Source organism: Gastrolobium bilobum, unplaced genomic scaffold, assembly GCF_033153095.1.
Source record: "Gastrolobium bilobum isolate Gb01-03AN ecotype WA unplaced genomic scaffold, APGP_CSIRO_Gbil_v1 utg1085, whole genome shotgun sequence".
Taxonomy (NCBI): domain Eukaryota; kingdom Viridiplantae; phylum Streptophyta; class Magnoliopsida; order Fabales; family Fabaceae; genus Gastrolobium; species Gastrolobium bilobum.
Window position 1 is genome coordinate 1 of NW_026896442.1, and position 16,762 is coordinate 16,762.

A 16,762-nucleotide genomic window follows, 5' to 3' on the forward strand; every position below is an offset into this window, starting at 1 on the left:
TCAAATTCCTTGCATCACATGCTTCTTTGGATTCCATGTCTTAGAGTTTGAGTTTGCAAGAGTTTTGATATGCAAGATTTGAGGGATTCAAATTTTTCAAGGAGAAATAACAGTTCAAAAGTTTTCTCACTTTGACACACTTGTCACTATGAAATGCTTGTCATTATGAAACACTTTTTATTTGACAGTGAACTAATGCCATGAAAATCACTATTTTTTTTGTTTGTATGAAATGAAAACATGATGAATGTTTACTTATGGTATTACTATTTCCTTTTTGAGCTTGTCGGAAAACTGTTGATACGTGTGTTGCATTGATGTGAGTATCATTATTCATTTCAAGACCGTTTCTCAGAACGTCACGTTCGAAAGTACTAGGTCATATAAATATAGGATCACAAGCAAAACATCTTTGTTGAGAACTAAAGCATATTACAATCCTTTCATAACAAAATACAAACGTTCTCTAACAAAATACAAGTGGTCATATTCATACACTGCTTCACATGCCCCCACTGACCAATTGTTTCATTTCCCTAACCAAATCTTTGCAATGATCTATGAAGTCACAAATCTCCATCGGGGTGCTGAGGGGATTTACCATCATGTCGGCCATCTTCAAAAGATCTGGAACATCTATGATTGCCCTATTAGAAATCTTGACCAAATTTGAGAAACGAGTCATCCAGAAAGAAACATCTTCTCTAATCTCAGTAATGACTGCTTCTTGCTCTTGAATATGGTCTCTTAACCTTTGCATGTCTTCCTGCCCTCTCTGGATCACATCCTGATATCCGGCCACTACTTCTTCCATATGTTGTTGTATATGGGCCGCTTGTCTTAATGCATCCTTTTCAGCTGCTTTACTGCTTCTAAGTGACTTCTTGATTTGTTGGTTTTCAGCCAGGGCCTTATCCCTTTCTTGCCCTCGAAGTCCCAATTCCTTGTTTGCTGCTTTTAAGCAATCCTGTGTTTTGAGCTTGAGGTGTTCTTCATTTCTAGCCTTCTTATTAGTCCTTTCAAAACTATGGTCTCTCTCAATGTTTTTTCGTTCCAATGCCCGACATGTTTGCCTTGTTTCATCCAACTCTTGTTCTAGCTTCTTTTTCTCTATCTCGACCTTCATCAACCTAGCCTTCACTTCCTTCACCTCTTCATCTTCAATAGGTTCGAGAATTGGTGTTTTGCTGACCACAGGAGTTTGGAATGGTAACTTGACTTTTTTAACTCGGTCTTTAACCCATTGACGATAGTTTTCTTTGCAATCACAGCTTCTTACCCCCAATTCTTTACCCTTTCGTACTACCTTGTCCCACGCATTTCGAACCCTTTTGATCATTGTGGTATTTTCAGGGCTTAGATCATAAAGGAGGAAAGAAATTGTCATGTCTTCAGTATGAGCTTCTTTCATAGCATAACCAAGTTGTCGTAATGCCAAAGATGGATTGTAATTTATACATCCACGAGTACCTTGCAGAGGCACATTGGGAAAATCCCCACATTGGTAAACCAAAGCTTCTATTCTTGCCCATTCAGGATACCATCGAACACTTTTTCCCTCAAGCTTTGGCTAAAGTTTCCACCCACTCGCGACCACTTTTGGCTTTCAACTGATACATCCGAAAATCAGCGATCGGGCACGCCGCTTTGTATCCTCTGTTAAACATGTGAGCAGTGAGCCATATGAACAACACTGATAAACAACACAAGATTCGCTTCCCTTTCCTTTCATGATAAAAGCTCAAGGTATAGTAAACATCAGCAAGAATGGCTGGGACTGGGTTTTCACGTTTGAATTTGCGTGCCACAAATACATCAATGGATGCAAAGTCCACAAATTCATCAATATTAGGGAATATGAGAATGCCATATATAGTGAGGGCCAACACATCAATGAAAGTGTCCCATTCCCCTTCTTCTGCTAAGTGGTGAAGATGTTCTTCAAGATACTTTCTCGGAAATCCCATAGTCTCATTCCGAATTTGCTTCCTTTCTTGTAAGTCTATCACCCGAACTTTCAAAATCTCAGCAACAACGTGCATGGAAGGGTAATGCCCAATGTAACGATAGGGTTTCTCCTCTTCTAAAGATAACCCGAAGATTCGCTCAAATTCTTCCAATGTAGGGGCTAACTGAAAATCTTGAAAAGTAAAGCATCGAAGAGGTGAATCATAATACTGTGAAATTGCAGTGATTGCCTCAACTTGAACATCCACCTCCAGTAAATCCAAGACATTCCCATACTTCCTAGAGAGGGTCAACTGTTGCGGTTTCTTTAACATGCGGCCCAAAACCTTCAAACTCTCAGTTTCAGGTTTTTTAGCTTTGAGATGCAAAGTTTTCCTCAACATTGATGATTGTGTCTCACGGTGATTTGATCCCATATTTGTAATAATGATACTCACGATCAAACTAAAATTCAACAGTTCTCTAACAAACTTTCCTGAAATAGTGTAAGATAGATAATGTGGGTGAGTGAGTACAAAGAATGATGAATGACTACTTTTTTAGAATTTTTTTTTAAAAAAAAAAAATTGACGAAGATAATATTGAGTGAGTACAAATTTTTTTTTAAAAAATAAAATTTTAAATTTTTTTTTTATGTCGTTGTGCATTTGCATGAGTAGTTGAAATATGAATTCATGATGATTCGGAAATATGTAGAGGATAAAATAAAAGTAAGAAGGAAATATGATCCTTTCGCGTCCTGAATCAATTTCTTTTGAGTGCATAATCTTACTCTTATTTTGCAGGTCAAAAGGTCTTACTAATGTGTGGAACCTCTCATTTTGGTGGTTCTATAACTATAGGAACCTTGGTCTCTAGAGCTAAGATCTCATTTTGAAAATATAGTCAAACAGGACGTACGTCCAAAATGGCTATAATCCCGAAATAGTCACGCTCTAGATGAGGCTTTCATGATAACCAAACAGGATGTACATCCAAAATGGATACCACTACACAACCTCCTTTCTATCTTAAGTTCACTCAGACCCGGGTATAGGGCCCCACTCGTAAGCGTGTGTGAGTTGTGTGCTAGGAGTATACATACATGTACATCCTAAAATAACTAAAGTCTCAAGGCTGCAAAACAATAACAAGGCAGGATATATACAGAGCAAAAATCGTCTACCCTGAGGTTAAAGTCAAACAAGATACATACTTTATGCAACTATATATACCATCAACACATAATGTTCAATAATGACACTTATTCAAAAGATATAAAAGAATAGAAAAAAGATGGGTGAAACAAAATAAATAAAGTTTATGAATAATTTGCACAATTAATAAAATAGGCTTGACTCTCTAAAAATTCCCCAGTGGAGTCGCCAGCTGTCGCAACCGTATCGCGACGTGACGGCGAAAGAATATTGAATGGTTAAAACAATGGAGTCGCCACCAAGGTTTATTTAGGAAAACATTGGAAAAACCTTTTTTAAAGACAGCTGGTCCTTTGAAAACAAAAACGGGTTCGAGAGTCGATTACGAGTAGGGAAGGTATTAGCACCCTACATCCTCCGTTTAAAAAACGGTTACCTTATATTAATTGTGCAAATTATTGATAATATTTTAAATATTTATTTCACCCAAAAAAATAAACAAGAATGCTTGTTGGAAAAGAAAACTAATTTTGGAATTTTATTTTTGTGCTTGACGGGAAAAGTCCCGCTCCGACGTATCCCTCGGTACAATAGGGAACTCAAAGCTACGTCGTTCTGTAGAAAATATTGTGAGTTGATTGATTTTATTTTTTTGAAAGTAGTCTTAATTTGAAAGTTTTGGATTTGATGGTTTCAGACTATCAAACTGTCGCAGCTAAAATAATCTGAAACGATAATTGTAGGATTAACAAGCTGTCTCAACTCAGCTAATCCTTTTAAAATAAATTAAATTTCACGTTATTATTTATTATAAATTTTAAGATAAATTTGAATGAATTTTGAATCACCGAGCCGTCACGACTACAACGAGTCAAAACAAAATGTGTGGGGATAACGAGCCGTCACGGCTCAGCTGAGTCCCATTTCACTTGACAGTGAACTAATTTTCTTTATTCTTTATGTTTTAAGTTGACCTGAAATCAATAATTTATGATTATTTTTTGTTTGCTTATTATTTCTAAAATAGTTTAGAATCATCGGACTGTTACAGTCGAAATGATCTTAGAAAATAATGGGATTAACAAGTTGTCACAACTCAGATAATTCCTCTCTTTACTATAGTTAAATTTTTAATTTTAATTTATCACACGTTTAACAATTAAGAACAAAAAGAAGATAGAACAGTCATGAATAGTAAAAGACATTAATTAGTTATACAAATTTATAGAACCAGATAAGTTTGAATATAATAAAAGTGACCAACTAATAATTAATACCATGAGGTACTACTTACTGTTTTCGAAAAACATGTTATCCTGAATTGTGTTAACAACAAATTTGAGAATTAAAATAAAATATAAACAAACAAACCAATATACTAAATATAAACCTGACCAACGAAATGGTCAACAGGTGACCTATATTTATTAATTAAAGAAGTAGCATTTACTTTAGTAGAAAAAGACAAAAGTCCTATGTACATTGCATATAGAAATCGATGGATTTACAAAAGGTAGGTCAAAATAATATATTTAAATAGAAGAATGATGATGAATTCTTAACATACCATTAGAAAAAGATGGAAGCTTTTGTACGTGTTGCTGTAATAACAAACTGAAGATAGGAAGATGACAAATATACATGCAAAATATATTTAATATAAAGAAGGAAACAAAAAAACTAAAGCTGAAAAAAAGAACCATCGATCTAAGCTATCCTTTGAAATTCGAAAATGCATAGAGACTTATTTAGGACTTGATACACATGCATGCAAACACGGTAGAAAGTCCAGAAAGTAAAAAATGAGTACATACTTGAATGATGAAGTTTGCGGACCTTCCGGTGGAAAAAACTAAACTATATGTAAAGCCTTGCTTCTTGCTTACTGTGGGTGCATTTGAAGGAAGCCCACCAGATTGCTTATCTTGCACTGATGATGTAAAGCATGGTGGCGACTTGCACTGACGTGGTTTGAGCAGGAGCCTGGAGGGTGGTTTGCATTGAAGATGAGAGCTATCCGCGTGGTTAATTAGGGGAAGTTTTTCTTGGTGGAGAGAGTGATGATTAATATCTTCTTGCTTTGCTTTGTTTTATTTTTTTACTCACAGAACATTTTTTATGGCTTTCCTTTAAAACCTGCTCATTCTCTTCCCTTCCTCCTCTCCCTTTTGAGTTCTGTATATCCTTGTATTTATAGAGAGCTATCCCAAGAGGTTTCTTCGCACGAGGGTTTCTTGCCTCTTCCCTTTATTCATATCATGCAGGCTTTTTTTTTTATTCAATAGATGGCGCCTCTGCTTTCTCTTATATCCATGCTTCCACCGCCCCAAGCTCTGCTCTCTATAGCCCCTATGCTTCTTTTCTTTTAAAAAAATCATCCAGCAATTTCGCTGCTAGATATGGAGAGCAAATGTAATGATGAGAGATGAGGCGGTTTGAAGGTTAGGGTGAAGTATAGGTTCAGGATGGAGGTTACGTAGGTAATGGAACAATGTTTTTTTTAATTTTATTTTTAATTATTATATATATTTTATTCTTTACATTTTATTTTCTATTTTATTTTTTAGGACAAAATTGAGTAGTTACAGCTTCCCCTCTTTACTTATCTTTAGTCGAGAATATGAAAAAATTAATTTTCATATTATCATAAAGAATAAGTAAAGACGTAAACTCTCATTTTGTCCGGGAACATATGAAGTGGTGGCTATTAAGGTATAAATATATACAATGACGAGCGTAGGAGCTCAATAGGTAAACGGTGATGGCGGGGGCCTAAAAGGTATATATATGCGGAATTGAGATCCCAGCTTAAATAGGAAAAATAAGTATGCTCTAGGTAAGCTGTCAATTTCGGGTTATCAAACTGTCACAGTTAAAATAACCCAAAATTATATTATAAGATTAACAAGCCATCACGGCTAAATTAATCTCAGTTGTGGGACAGGGGACCCAAACTGTCACAGTTCAGGATGGAGGTTACGTAGGTAATGGAACAATGTTTTTTTAATTTTATTTTTTATTATTATATATATTTTATTCTTTACATTTTATTTTCTATTTTATTTTTTAGGACAAAATTGAGTAGTTACAGATTTGAAGGAGCTGCTGGTCTCTTCCCTTTCTTACTTGATGCTAGTCCCTTACATATCTTTGCATAGTGACTGAGCTGACCACATTTAGGATATTTAGCAGCATATGTCCTTTTTACTTGCTTGGTATTGCTACCTTTTTCCTCACTTGGATCCTTTCTCTTGTGTTTCTTGGGACGACCAATTGGCATTTTCAATGGTGGAGGAATAGGTTTAGGGTCTGTAGAAGTAGGCCAATATTTGTCAGAATTTACTGGTGTAAGAACCCGCACCGTTAAATTAGGAATTTTTAATAATTTAAATATGAGTTTGAGAAATAATTCCATAATTAACCTTGAATAATTATGAGAGGACTTAAATAATTAATGTAAGGGTTTAATAACGCTTAAAGTTATTTTTCTGATGAAAAGTGCAGATATCGGTTCTGCTTCACGATATAAGTGTTTACCGGTGAAGTATCCTGAAAAATTATAATAAGTGTGTGAATATTTCTAGAATAATATCTAGGACTGGTATATCAAGTTTGGAATCGAAATAATGAGAACTGACGTCAGAACTAATATTGGCTACGTAAAAATGCGTACCGGCAAAGTGCTGCGAAAATTATAATAAAAATATGACAAATCCTAGAAAAATGACTAGGTTAAGAATCTGAAGTTTGAGATTAAAATGTTTAGCAGAGCATTTAGCACTAATATCAACAGATTAGTTTAATGAGCCTATAAATATTAAATGTACAAAAGGTCGATTTCCATCAGTTTCTACGTGAGTTTTCTGAAGTGTGGTGTCTCCACCTTGCCACCCTCCTTCTTCTTCATGAAACCTCAACCAAAACTCATTCTTTATCTTTGATTCTTCCACCTAAACATTATAAACACTTGTTTGTGTGATTGGTGAGGGAGAAAAGTGTTACCTTCTGAGTTGTAGTTGCTATTGGTGAGAGTTGTGGATTATTCATCTTGGTTGAAAGGTGTAGGCGCCATTTTCTTAGTTGTTGATGCTCCAAGAAACTACCTTTGAAGAGAAATGACCAATCTTGTAACTCATTTTCGTGGCCTTGTGTTTACTGCACAATAGAGTGGTATAGAAACCATCAAGACACCTTTTTTTTGCTGTTTTGAGCTGTTGGGGGTATGTTCTTTAACTTTGTTCATGAGTTTCTTTGTTAAAGAGGGAGTCTTAGCATGTAAAACGAAATGATTGAGTAGCTAACATGAACACTGATCCAAATATGTCTAAAAATGCATGCTTTGACGTTTAAATGTGTTAAAAATGGAGTCTTGGAAGGATATCTTCGCGAAATGCAGCGAAATATCCGGATGTTGGGTTTGAGGTATCCGGATATGCCCCCGTGAAATATCCAGATATTCTGAAAATTTCGAGTTATGCATTGTTCTGTCTAGAAAGAAGTGTGGATTGAGTTTTTAGACCCATGATTGGTTAATATGAACATCTGTAATAAGTTAACTAAGTCAGAATCACTTAGATTAAGATTGATTATAGGAATATTATCAAAAGTTAACAATTTTATTAATTTTTTAATCCCAATACAATAATATTAATGCACATAGATCAAAAAATAAAATAGATACAATAAGAGAGAAAAAATGCATGAATAAATGCATGCACGACGCACCTCACGGATATTAATACACATCATTTTCTTTCAATTAGTTTGAATATCAATATCATTGTACGTCAAGATTGCTTAGCTGCCTAATTTCATTTAGTATAATCCTTTTTATTTCAGAAAGTTATGATAAATTTATAATACATACAGAGAGGCAATTTTCTTACACGGTTTTAAATGATATCACATGTCCCATGTAATGTACCTTTTTTATTTTTTTAATATCATGGTATTTACTTAAAACTTTCTCTTATCAGAGAATTTATATTTGAACCAAAAAGAAATTGTGTTAAAGAAGATTTTTGCTCGGTCTGATTGTAAAAACCTCTTCCGTAAGCGGTAAGCCCCAAATATATGGCCCAAGTTTGTTCCAGCTTCTTAATGGGTTTGCTACCAATTTATAAGAACGCACCAACCAAAATTTGGGCCCTTTTAATTATACGTGGCAATGAACTGAATTGAATTAAAAAAAGAAAAAGGGTAACACAAACCCAACAATATAGAATAAATTTTAAATTTCCTGTCAGGGCCGCCCAATTTTTTTCTTAGCTAGTTTTGTGAAGTTTATGGGCCTAAACTCACTTCTGCTTAATTTATACATCAAACGGGAGAAAATAAAATTAAAAAAATATGTATTTTCGTTCCTTACCCTGAATTATTTTGTATGTACTGAAATTTTATAGTCAGACAGATAAAATAAATATTTAATTACATGCTATTAAAGTGTAAATAAATCATACAAATTCAGTACTCTATTTTGTTTTACATATACATGGTAAGAAAAATTCTTGATTGATTTCACATACATTATTATTTCAATTATTTGAATAAGATTGCAAGTAGTTTGGCTAGGGAAAAAGTATTTTTTTTATCACATAAGATAAAAAGTTTTACAACTTCAAAATGATATCATTTTAGAATTTGAGGAGAAAAAATAAGACATTTTGGGGATTTTATTTCTCGATTACATCTTAAAATTTCTCAAAATACCTATATTGTTTAAAAAAAAACCCAAAAAGGAAAATAACTTATTTTATATGTCAGAACAAACAATAAAAATAAAAAACGGTTTTCTTGATTATGGAATATGATACTCTTGGGGTAACAAAAAAATATATTATCCTTTAGGCGTTCGCTTTTCAGCTATTACATAGCTATAACCGCTTTACCAGTACGTATATATGGCTTCTTGTTCGGTTGCCCTTTCCGAGACATAAGGGGACATTTTTGGGGGGGGAAAAAAAACACTTTAATTTATACAGATTTGAGAATGAGAAGTGAGGAATAGGAGATTTGTTACATTTTTTAAAGGAAGGATTTATTCAAAAAAAAAGAAGAAGTTATTGTCAAAAAAGTAACTGTTATGTTTGCTTAATACTTTTTGGTATCAATATTATTAATAGACAAGTGTAGTTATTAACCTTTTTAAAAAGCTTAAATACAAGTTTAAATATAACTTTTATATCAAGAAACAAAAAGCAACATATTTGTGTGATATTTAAGATTTTCACATCCGAAGAGTTTGTTTTCATCCAAAGGCTGGAGCGCATTGTTTCAAGTAGCAAACTCATTCTCATTTAATGCACTGCGTTTATGCTACGTGTCATCCATAGCAAACTCCGAGCCACTTGCGAAAAGAAAACGAGAACACAAAGATAATAAGTCAACCAATAAAAAATTATACTAATTTCAAGGGCCATCTTTACTAGTTAATTATAGTATTGTTTCCAAACATTGCAACAATGTTACACAGCCAAATAATATGTTATTGGCTCTATATAAATGGAATTAAAACTCAAAAGTCCATCCATTCCGATTTCAAATAACACTCTTCCTGTAATTGGAAACTAAGTATCTATGCATGCACACGGGCTTTTTCTAGCATCCCTTCTTCTTTACTCCTTTGCCGGAACTTGTTATGGGAGCGTTCTCTTCTCTTCCTTGAAAAGAACCATTGATGTCACCGCTTCCCCTAAGCAGGGACAAGGTAAATAAAACACAAATATTGCCCCTTCTTAATTTATTAAAGATATATAAAATCATTAATATAGTTTCATCAACCAACTTAAATTTTTGAGTTAAATTAATCTTTTATATGATATCAGATCTTCGATGTCACTAATTCGATTATCACATCTCCCACTTTCTATTATGAAATTTCTTAGTACAAATAGGTGGATCTGTGCGCATTATTTACCCTTCAAGCTTAGGCTCTTATGTGAAGAAGCGTGTAGAGATATATAAAATCATTAATATAATATCATCGAACGTCTTAAATTTTGAGTTGAATTGATTCGTTAGTCTTTTTACTATTAGAACAACATACATGAAAGAAAAACCATGAGATAATATTAATTGATGCTTAATTCTACTTTGATGTGACAAAACGATGCAGTTTTAAGAGCTGACATAGACAAAATAACTGTGACATGGGCTCTAAATAGGACTGTACCAGCTGAGACGGACTCAACCTACAAAGCCATCGTGGTGAAGCTATGCTACGTGCCCATCAGTCAACAAGACCGCGCTTAGAGAAAGACCGATGACAACGTCTACAGGGACAAGACTTGCCAGCACAACATCGTTACCAGACCCTACTGTGCTTCCAATACAACGGTTCAGAGCTTCGAGTGGGTTATTGAGAGAGACGTGCCCACAACCACGTACTTCATACGCGCCTATGCTCATGATTCCAACGATGTGGAAGTTGGTTATGGTCAAACCACTGATGTCACAAAGACCAACAGCCTATTTGAGATTCAATCAATCAGTGGACGCCACTTGTCCCTCGATATCTGCTCTGTCTGCTTCAGCGCTTTCTCGGTGGTGTCACTATTTGTGTTCTTGTACGTTGAGAAGAGAAAGGGAAAAACTTCTTCCATTCAGAACAGGGGAGTGCGAACATAAATACAAGAACTACTTATAATTAAACTTCATGCCAGGTTTTCTTGTTATAATGTTATTTTTAGGTAAAAGTAAATGTTCGTTTAGTATTATTCTCTTTTGCGTCTTGAGAAGGTGCACAGCGTAAGACATTGTGTTCGCCTATATCATAAAACAGAAATGTGGGAGATGGAAAAAGAATGATATGGGACTTTGGTTATCTCAACTCTAGCTAGTAATATTGTAATATGTTAGAATTGTAAAATATGCTTAAAATGTGTTTCATTTCACTTCATTCGCATTTGTGTGATCATTATATGTGTCATGATCTAGTTGCAAAATATGAGACCTAGGTCCCACATTGAAAATGTGTGCATTTTTCCTTAACTTTGAGTTCTCTTATTTTAAAATTTAGATTTTGAGATGACTCTCTCAAAATTCGTATTAATTGATATTAGAGCTTTCACCATAATATTCCTCCAAGGAGTAGTAAAAAACTAATACCAAGTCAAGACACCGGGATTATAAAGTGTGATAGGATGTTACGATTCAGTTGCAACACCGGAAACATAAGGTTGTGGTATAGAATTCATATGACAACTTTATAAGCTCTCATACCTTATAAGTTAGCTTTGGAGATAAGACTCATATCAATATGACAACCTTGGTTATACAATTATATGACATATTATTTCACTATCATTGGTAAACGATGAGGGGCCTTTTTATTTTATTTTCAACTCCCTCAATTATCTGTAGCAATTCAGTATTACTTAATGTCTTAATCACACATTAAGAGTAATTACACGGTCCAGGAAAGGTTTTTTCATTGTATACATGTCAAGCAATGAGGCAAAACTGCATAACAGTTTTACAAGATTCAACATACAAAGCATGTTTAAGGTAACCCCCAGTAATGCTGCTTCGTGTATCCTTGCCTCTCTAATGAGGAAGGAACAAGTTGAGCAGATATTGATTGATTCATGAACTTGCACGTTACCAGCACCGGCTCGACTGAGTTATTCCAACTTTAAATAGAAAGTTCCCCGTGGGGAGGACTAAAACAAGATCATAGGTACCCTACCAATTACTAATAAAAGAATAGGTGTCTTCCAAACATCAAGACATCTTATCATGCAAATTCACGTTGGGATTAAACTGCATGTCTGTACTCTCCATTCTGCCGGTTCCAACTAGTGATATCCTGTCATCATAAACATCAACGTTTCCAAATGCATCCGTGCCAGGAGGACATTCCAGAGCAGCTTCAAGAACTCTATGGTGTACCCCATGAGAATCAACAGAGTACCCACCTTTATGATCATGTCCAGCAAGACAAACCTTAACACAAGTGTATCTGTGTATCAAGTTCATCACTTCTTCATAATTCCACAATAGTGCCTCCTCTGTTGCTGCACCAGGATCTAGAGGCAGATGACAACATACAACCACCTTCTGTTTCAATTTTGTTGCCTCCTTGAGAACACAATCAAACCATTCCATCTGTTCCTTTCCAACGCCTCCATTGAACATAAGAAACCTCCTTTCAGTCCCCTCCAAATTTGTCGGACTGTTCTTATCTTCATTTGGATTCTTCTCCCTGAGAAGTTTCAAGGCCTCCACTGTTCTTGGATGATCTTGAGGCCAACCAATGGCACTGATGTCATAGGCATCCAGAACCACAAATCTATATTCAGCCACGAGTGAGAAATCATAGTAAGCACGGCAATCCAGAGTTTGGATCTTCAATAATGGAAGCAATGTGCTGCGAGGAAGATTGTACAGGCAGTGATTGCCAATCATATGATACACGGGTCCCCTGAACATCTCAAAATCATCCACAACTTTCTTTACAGTATTCAGAGATTGGTCTTTGGGACAAAACCCATCAACAATATCTCCAAAATTAATCACAAACTTATGCTTCTGATGAGTATTCCATTCTTTGACTGCTCTCTGCAATACAAGAATACTATGCCTATAATACCGTGGAACACCAAGGAATGAGCGACCATCAGGAATGTCAGCATATTGGACGTCAGAAATCAATCCAAAAGAAAAAAGAGGCTGTGCAGTAGCTAGTCCATTAGCAGAAACCATGGCGTCTCGCTCTACTAGCCCCTATCATACATAACAACATCTATAATGTCATCAAAGTTATACTTTCCTAGAGTAATCTAAAATAAAACTAACAGGAACCAATCATCTCATTCTCCACTTCTGAACAAATATTCATAGAATGATAAGGAAGAAAATTCACAAGGCACAAATTAACAAACAAACAAAATGTTGCTTTCTATCTTGGCTTCTGTTCAAATTATCTGACTCCTAACACTTTCTTGTCACAAAGTAGTATCATTCCCCCTATTGCATAACGGTCTTCTTGTGGCCGAGTCCATCAATCCGAGATCAGTAAAATACAGTTTCCATTCCTCATGTTTTTCCAATTTGCTCCAACATAAGCATGAGTAATAGATTGAAGTGAGATATATTGGAAAATACGTTTATGAGAATGATTTTCCTGTTTCATGCGCAAGACGATAGAACTAACAAGTACATAAAATTATAGCATTCTGTAAATTGTCATTTCAACCCAAAACTTTAAGATTGTGGGTGAGACTATATTTATAATTTTTATATCTCTCTAACATATCCCCTCACACAAGAGCCTTTTGGGCTTGAAGCGTGAATATTGCACAAACATATTTTTTTTGTCTATCTTATCTTGTGCTTACTTAATTCTATCACAAAGTAGGAGGCGATAGGATCGAACTCGTGACCACCATGTAAAAATCCATTTCAACCCAAAACCTTAAAGCCGTGGGTGAAGCTACACTAATGATTTTTATATCTCTCTAACACATTCAATGGAATTTGGAAAAAAGCAGGGGTGAATAAGGTTAGGACCTCACTCCTGCTCTAAATCTTTTTTCCCTGTGGCTGTGAGTAACTTGCTGTAATGTCACCACGCCAATACGGAGCTTAGAGGTATTTATTAAAAAAAAAGACAGTAATGAATGAAGGCCGAAACAACAGGAATTTGAGATGAGCAAGCTCTCTTCTCTTTTCTCTTCAATTTGGAAATTTGCTTTGCTTGCGTGGCTGCAAAGTTGAGGATATTAGGTGGGGAGTTTCAGAGCTTACTATGTGTTTTGGGAAGATGGACGAAGGGTAGTGGCAAAAGAACACAACCAAACAATTTTTTATTTTGGATATAAACCATAGGAGGCAATGCTGTTCGAGCTAGGAATAGTCATATTATGGTGAAACTAGCTCTCTCAAAGAGAATTTTTTGTATTCACAAGGACTTGAACCCAAGACCTTACTTAAGCAGAATTAGGCATGTACACTCGAACCAATCCTCTTTGGTACAAGCACACAATTTAAAACATGTCATAGCATCTTCCATCACGACTCACAACCACAATTTTGAACTACTTGCAGCATTGTAACTCTAATATATCAAAAGCACAATTCACCCATGACAAGAAAGCCAGCAGATTGGTAAATTCACCAGATATTTCTTAATAAGTAGGTTTGAATTTAGTGGTATTGAAAAATTCAAGTGTGAATTTTAAATAGATATGTGAATTAAAAAGCCATTAGTTAAGAAAGAATGGATAAAGTACTTTGTAAAATGACTTAAAAATATATTCATTTTAAAGTTTTGAAATGAGACTACTGCTGTGATATTTTTTAAGTCCATTGAATTATATTTTCATGACAATTTGGTTTCCTCTAATTCTTATGGTCGTGGAGCAAATTATCAAGAACTCAAATGTAAATTCCAAGTTAGACATGTGAGTAAAAAAATCCTATATTAAAAAGGAATTAACAAGTGATTAAATTAGAAACTGAACTAGGTTTGTTAAAAAAAACCGTCCTGGTCCATTGGCATTCGACCTATGTCAAGGTTCAGGGTATGTGTTGGGGAGAGTTGTGAATGTTGGCATGTCTATCTCAAATTTGACCCTCAAATAATTTGATATCAAATCACAAATTCAATTGTTCGGATGGCCCAAATAGGTAGAACCCTGATTATATTTTTCAAAAAAGGAGTAACGTGGCTTTTCTGATGAAACTGAAAACATCTAAAAGCTATATATATATAGATACTATAATACTAGGGGAAATCAGACACCCGGTGACCTTACCCTTCAAATTATGCCGAAAGAGAATATAATAACTCAGTTTTGCAAAGAAAGAAAGAAAGAATTGGTTTCAGTTCAGAGCATCATAGAGAGAACCAGGCAGTAAAAAAAGGAAGAGGGAGAGAGACACTAGAGGAACGTACCAGTGTTAAGTAGTTTGATACAGCAATATATGGATGTTGTCACCGATTGCTGAAAACAAAGAATCAGCAAAGTTTGGAACTTTGGAAGATGGTATCTGTAACCAGAAAACGAGTCAGCGAGTCAGGTTTGCGAGCTGCTAAACGTTAACACGAGTAAAGTTGAGTTAGTTGTGAGGAATACGGGACTGCCACGTATTATTACATTGCATTTGTACAATTACACCACTGTCTCACGTCTCACCAATTCTTTAAAGCCACTTGTCCCGTAACATGTGTTACCCACTTCAATGGAATTCTTATACTATTACGCTATCTAGTACCGATATCGACACGGGACACGTGACACGATACGATACGACACTCTGACACGTTAATTTTAAAAAATGTTAGATGTTAGATTTTGACAAGTTAGAACACGTTTTGATATTAAATAATATTTTTTATTTATGTACTGTATATTATATTTAATATTCAATAATTTAATAAAAAAATAAAGTTAAACTTATAATACTCATCAATTTTGCATAGAAACATAAGATATCCAAAATATTTATATTAAACTCAATAAAATGGTAATCGTAATCCAATGAATCTAATAGTTGAAACTCAAAACGTAATGTAACGCAACCTTTGAACCATTTTTTGAGTTTCTACAACGTGTGTTAGAGTGTCGGAGAGTGTCGGAGTGTCAGAGAGTGTCGGACACGACACGTCAAGATTTTTGAAATGTCGGTGCTTCATAGCTATTACGTACGATTTACTTCTTATGCAGCATATCTTATATAATATATAAAAAAATAAGTGAGATTTATTAAAAAAAATAAAAATAAATAAGCTCCACCCATTTTTTGTGTTGAATAAGATAAAGTATCTCATACAATATAAGAAATATATTTTCCTTTATGTTGTATACTTTGTTTCTTATTTTATCATTTTCTCTACATATGCTTTTGACAATATCGCTGCTCAGCCAACCGGATTATTCTTTCTGGTTTAATATAATGTATTCATGTAAATTTCACTTCATCTTACATGATCAAGTTTCCAAACTTTTAATTCACCAAAATATATCTTGATAAATTGAGAAAACTTCAGTAATTTCATTATCTGAGAAGAATACAAAATTATATCTTATCTTCAGTGATACAGTAGCTAAATATATACTCGAACAAAGAACCCTGAGCTGAACAAACTAACAGAATTGAAACCCCTTAACTAACAAAAGAATCAGTTTACATTGATCTGTTATGATTGGTTGGAGGCATACACGTGGGATTTAACTTTACTTTAGCAGCAACTTTATTATCAGATTTATGAGAAAAAAAACTTGTATCACTTTTATTATTCAGTATTAGCCCCCCACAAATGGGACGATGGACATCAAGAAGTCCCAACTTGGAGATAGCAGATTGAGACTGAGGCACTGAAAGAGACTTAGTAAAGGTATCAGCCAACTGATCCTTGGAAGCAATAGGAAGTAAGCGTAGAAGGCCAGTTAGGATTTTCTCCCTTGTTACATGGCAGTCTAACTCAATATGTTTGGACCTCTTATGGAATGTTGGGTTGTGAGCTAAGTAAATTGTTGAACGGTTGTCACCAAACACAGAGGCTATTCTGTCCCAAGACAAATGAAGATCATAAAACAGATGTTATAGCCACTGAAGTTCACATGACAAATATGCCAAAGCTCGATACTTTGCTTTGGAGGAGGAACGAGAAACAGTTGATTGCATCTTGGATCGCCAAGTGACTAAGGAAGCTC

The 16,762-nt window shown here is 34.8% G+C and overlaps 2 protein-coding genes and 1 pseudogene across 3 annotated transcripts; 1 reads left to right on the plus strand and 2 right to left on the minus strand.

Annotated features, from left to right (window-relative positions):
- Positions 1-1,559: 1,559 nt before the first annotated feature.
- On the minus strand, positions 1,560-2,384 carry LOC133299773 (uncharacterized). Its single transcript, XM_061499259.1, has one exon. The coding sequence runs from the start codon at positions 2,382-2,384 to the stop codon at positions 1,560-1,562; it is 825 nt and encodes a 274-aa protein (XP_061355243.1).
- Positions 2,385-9,565: 7,181 nt separating this feature from the next.
- On the plus strand, positions 9,566-10,730 carry LOC133299774 (high-affinity nitrate transporter 3.2-like; annotated as a pseudogene).
- A 742-nt stretch (positions 10,731-11,472) lies between these two features.
- Positions 11,473-15,148, minus strand: LOC133299771 (manganese-dependent ADP-ribose/CDP-alcohol diphosphatase-like). Of its 2 annotated transcripts, none has more exons than XM_061499257.1 (2): positions 15,001-15,148; positions 11,473-12,827 (listed from the first exon to the last, which is right to left on the minus strand). In XM_061499257.1, the coding sequence occupies exon 2, from the start codon at positions 12,804-12,806 to the stop codon at positions 11,826-11,828; it is 981 nt and encodes a 326-aa protein (XP_061355241.1). In that variant the 5' UTR covers positions 12,807-12,827; positions 15,001-15,148; the 3' UTR covers positions 11,473-11,825. The 2 variants fall into 2 exon arrangements, with proteins under 2 accessions (XP_061355241.1, XP_061355242.1); XM_061499258.1 differs by having other exon boundaries at positions 11,473-12,846.
- Between the last annotated feature and the right edge of the window lie 1,614 nt (positions 15,149-16,762).

Bases quoted from the DNA above. Each gene is read 5' to 3' on its own strand.
- LOC133299773 (XM_061499259.1), bottom strand. From the start codon at position 2,384: ATGGGATCAAATCACCGTGAGACACAATCATCAATGTTGAGGAAAACT.
- LOC133299771 (XM_061499257.1), bottom strand. From the start codon at position 12,806: ATGGTTTCTGCTAATGGACTAGCTACTGCACAGCCTCTTTTTTCTTTT.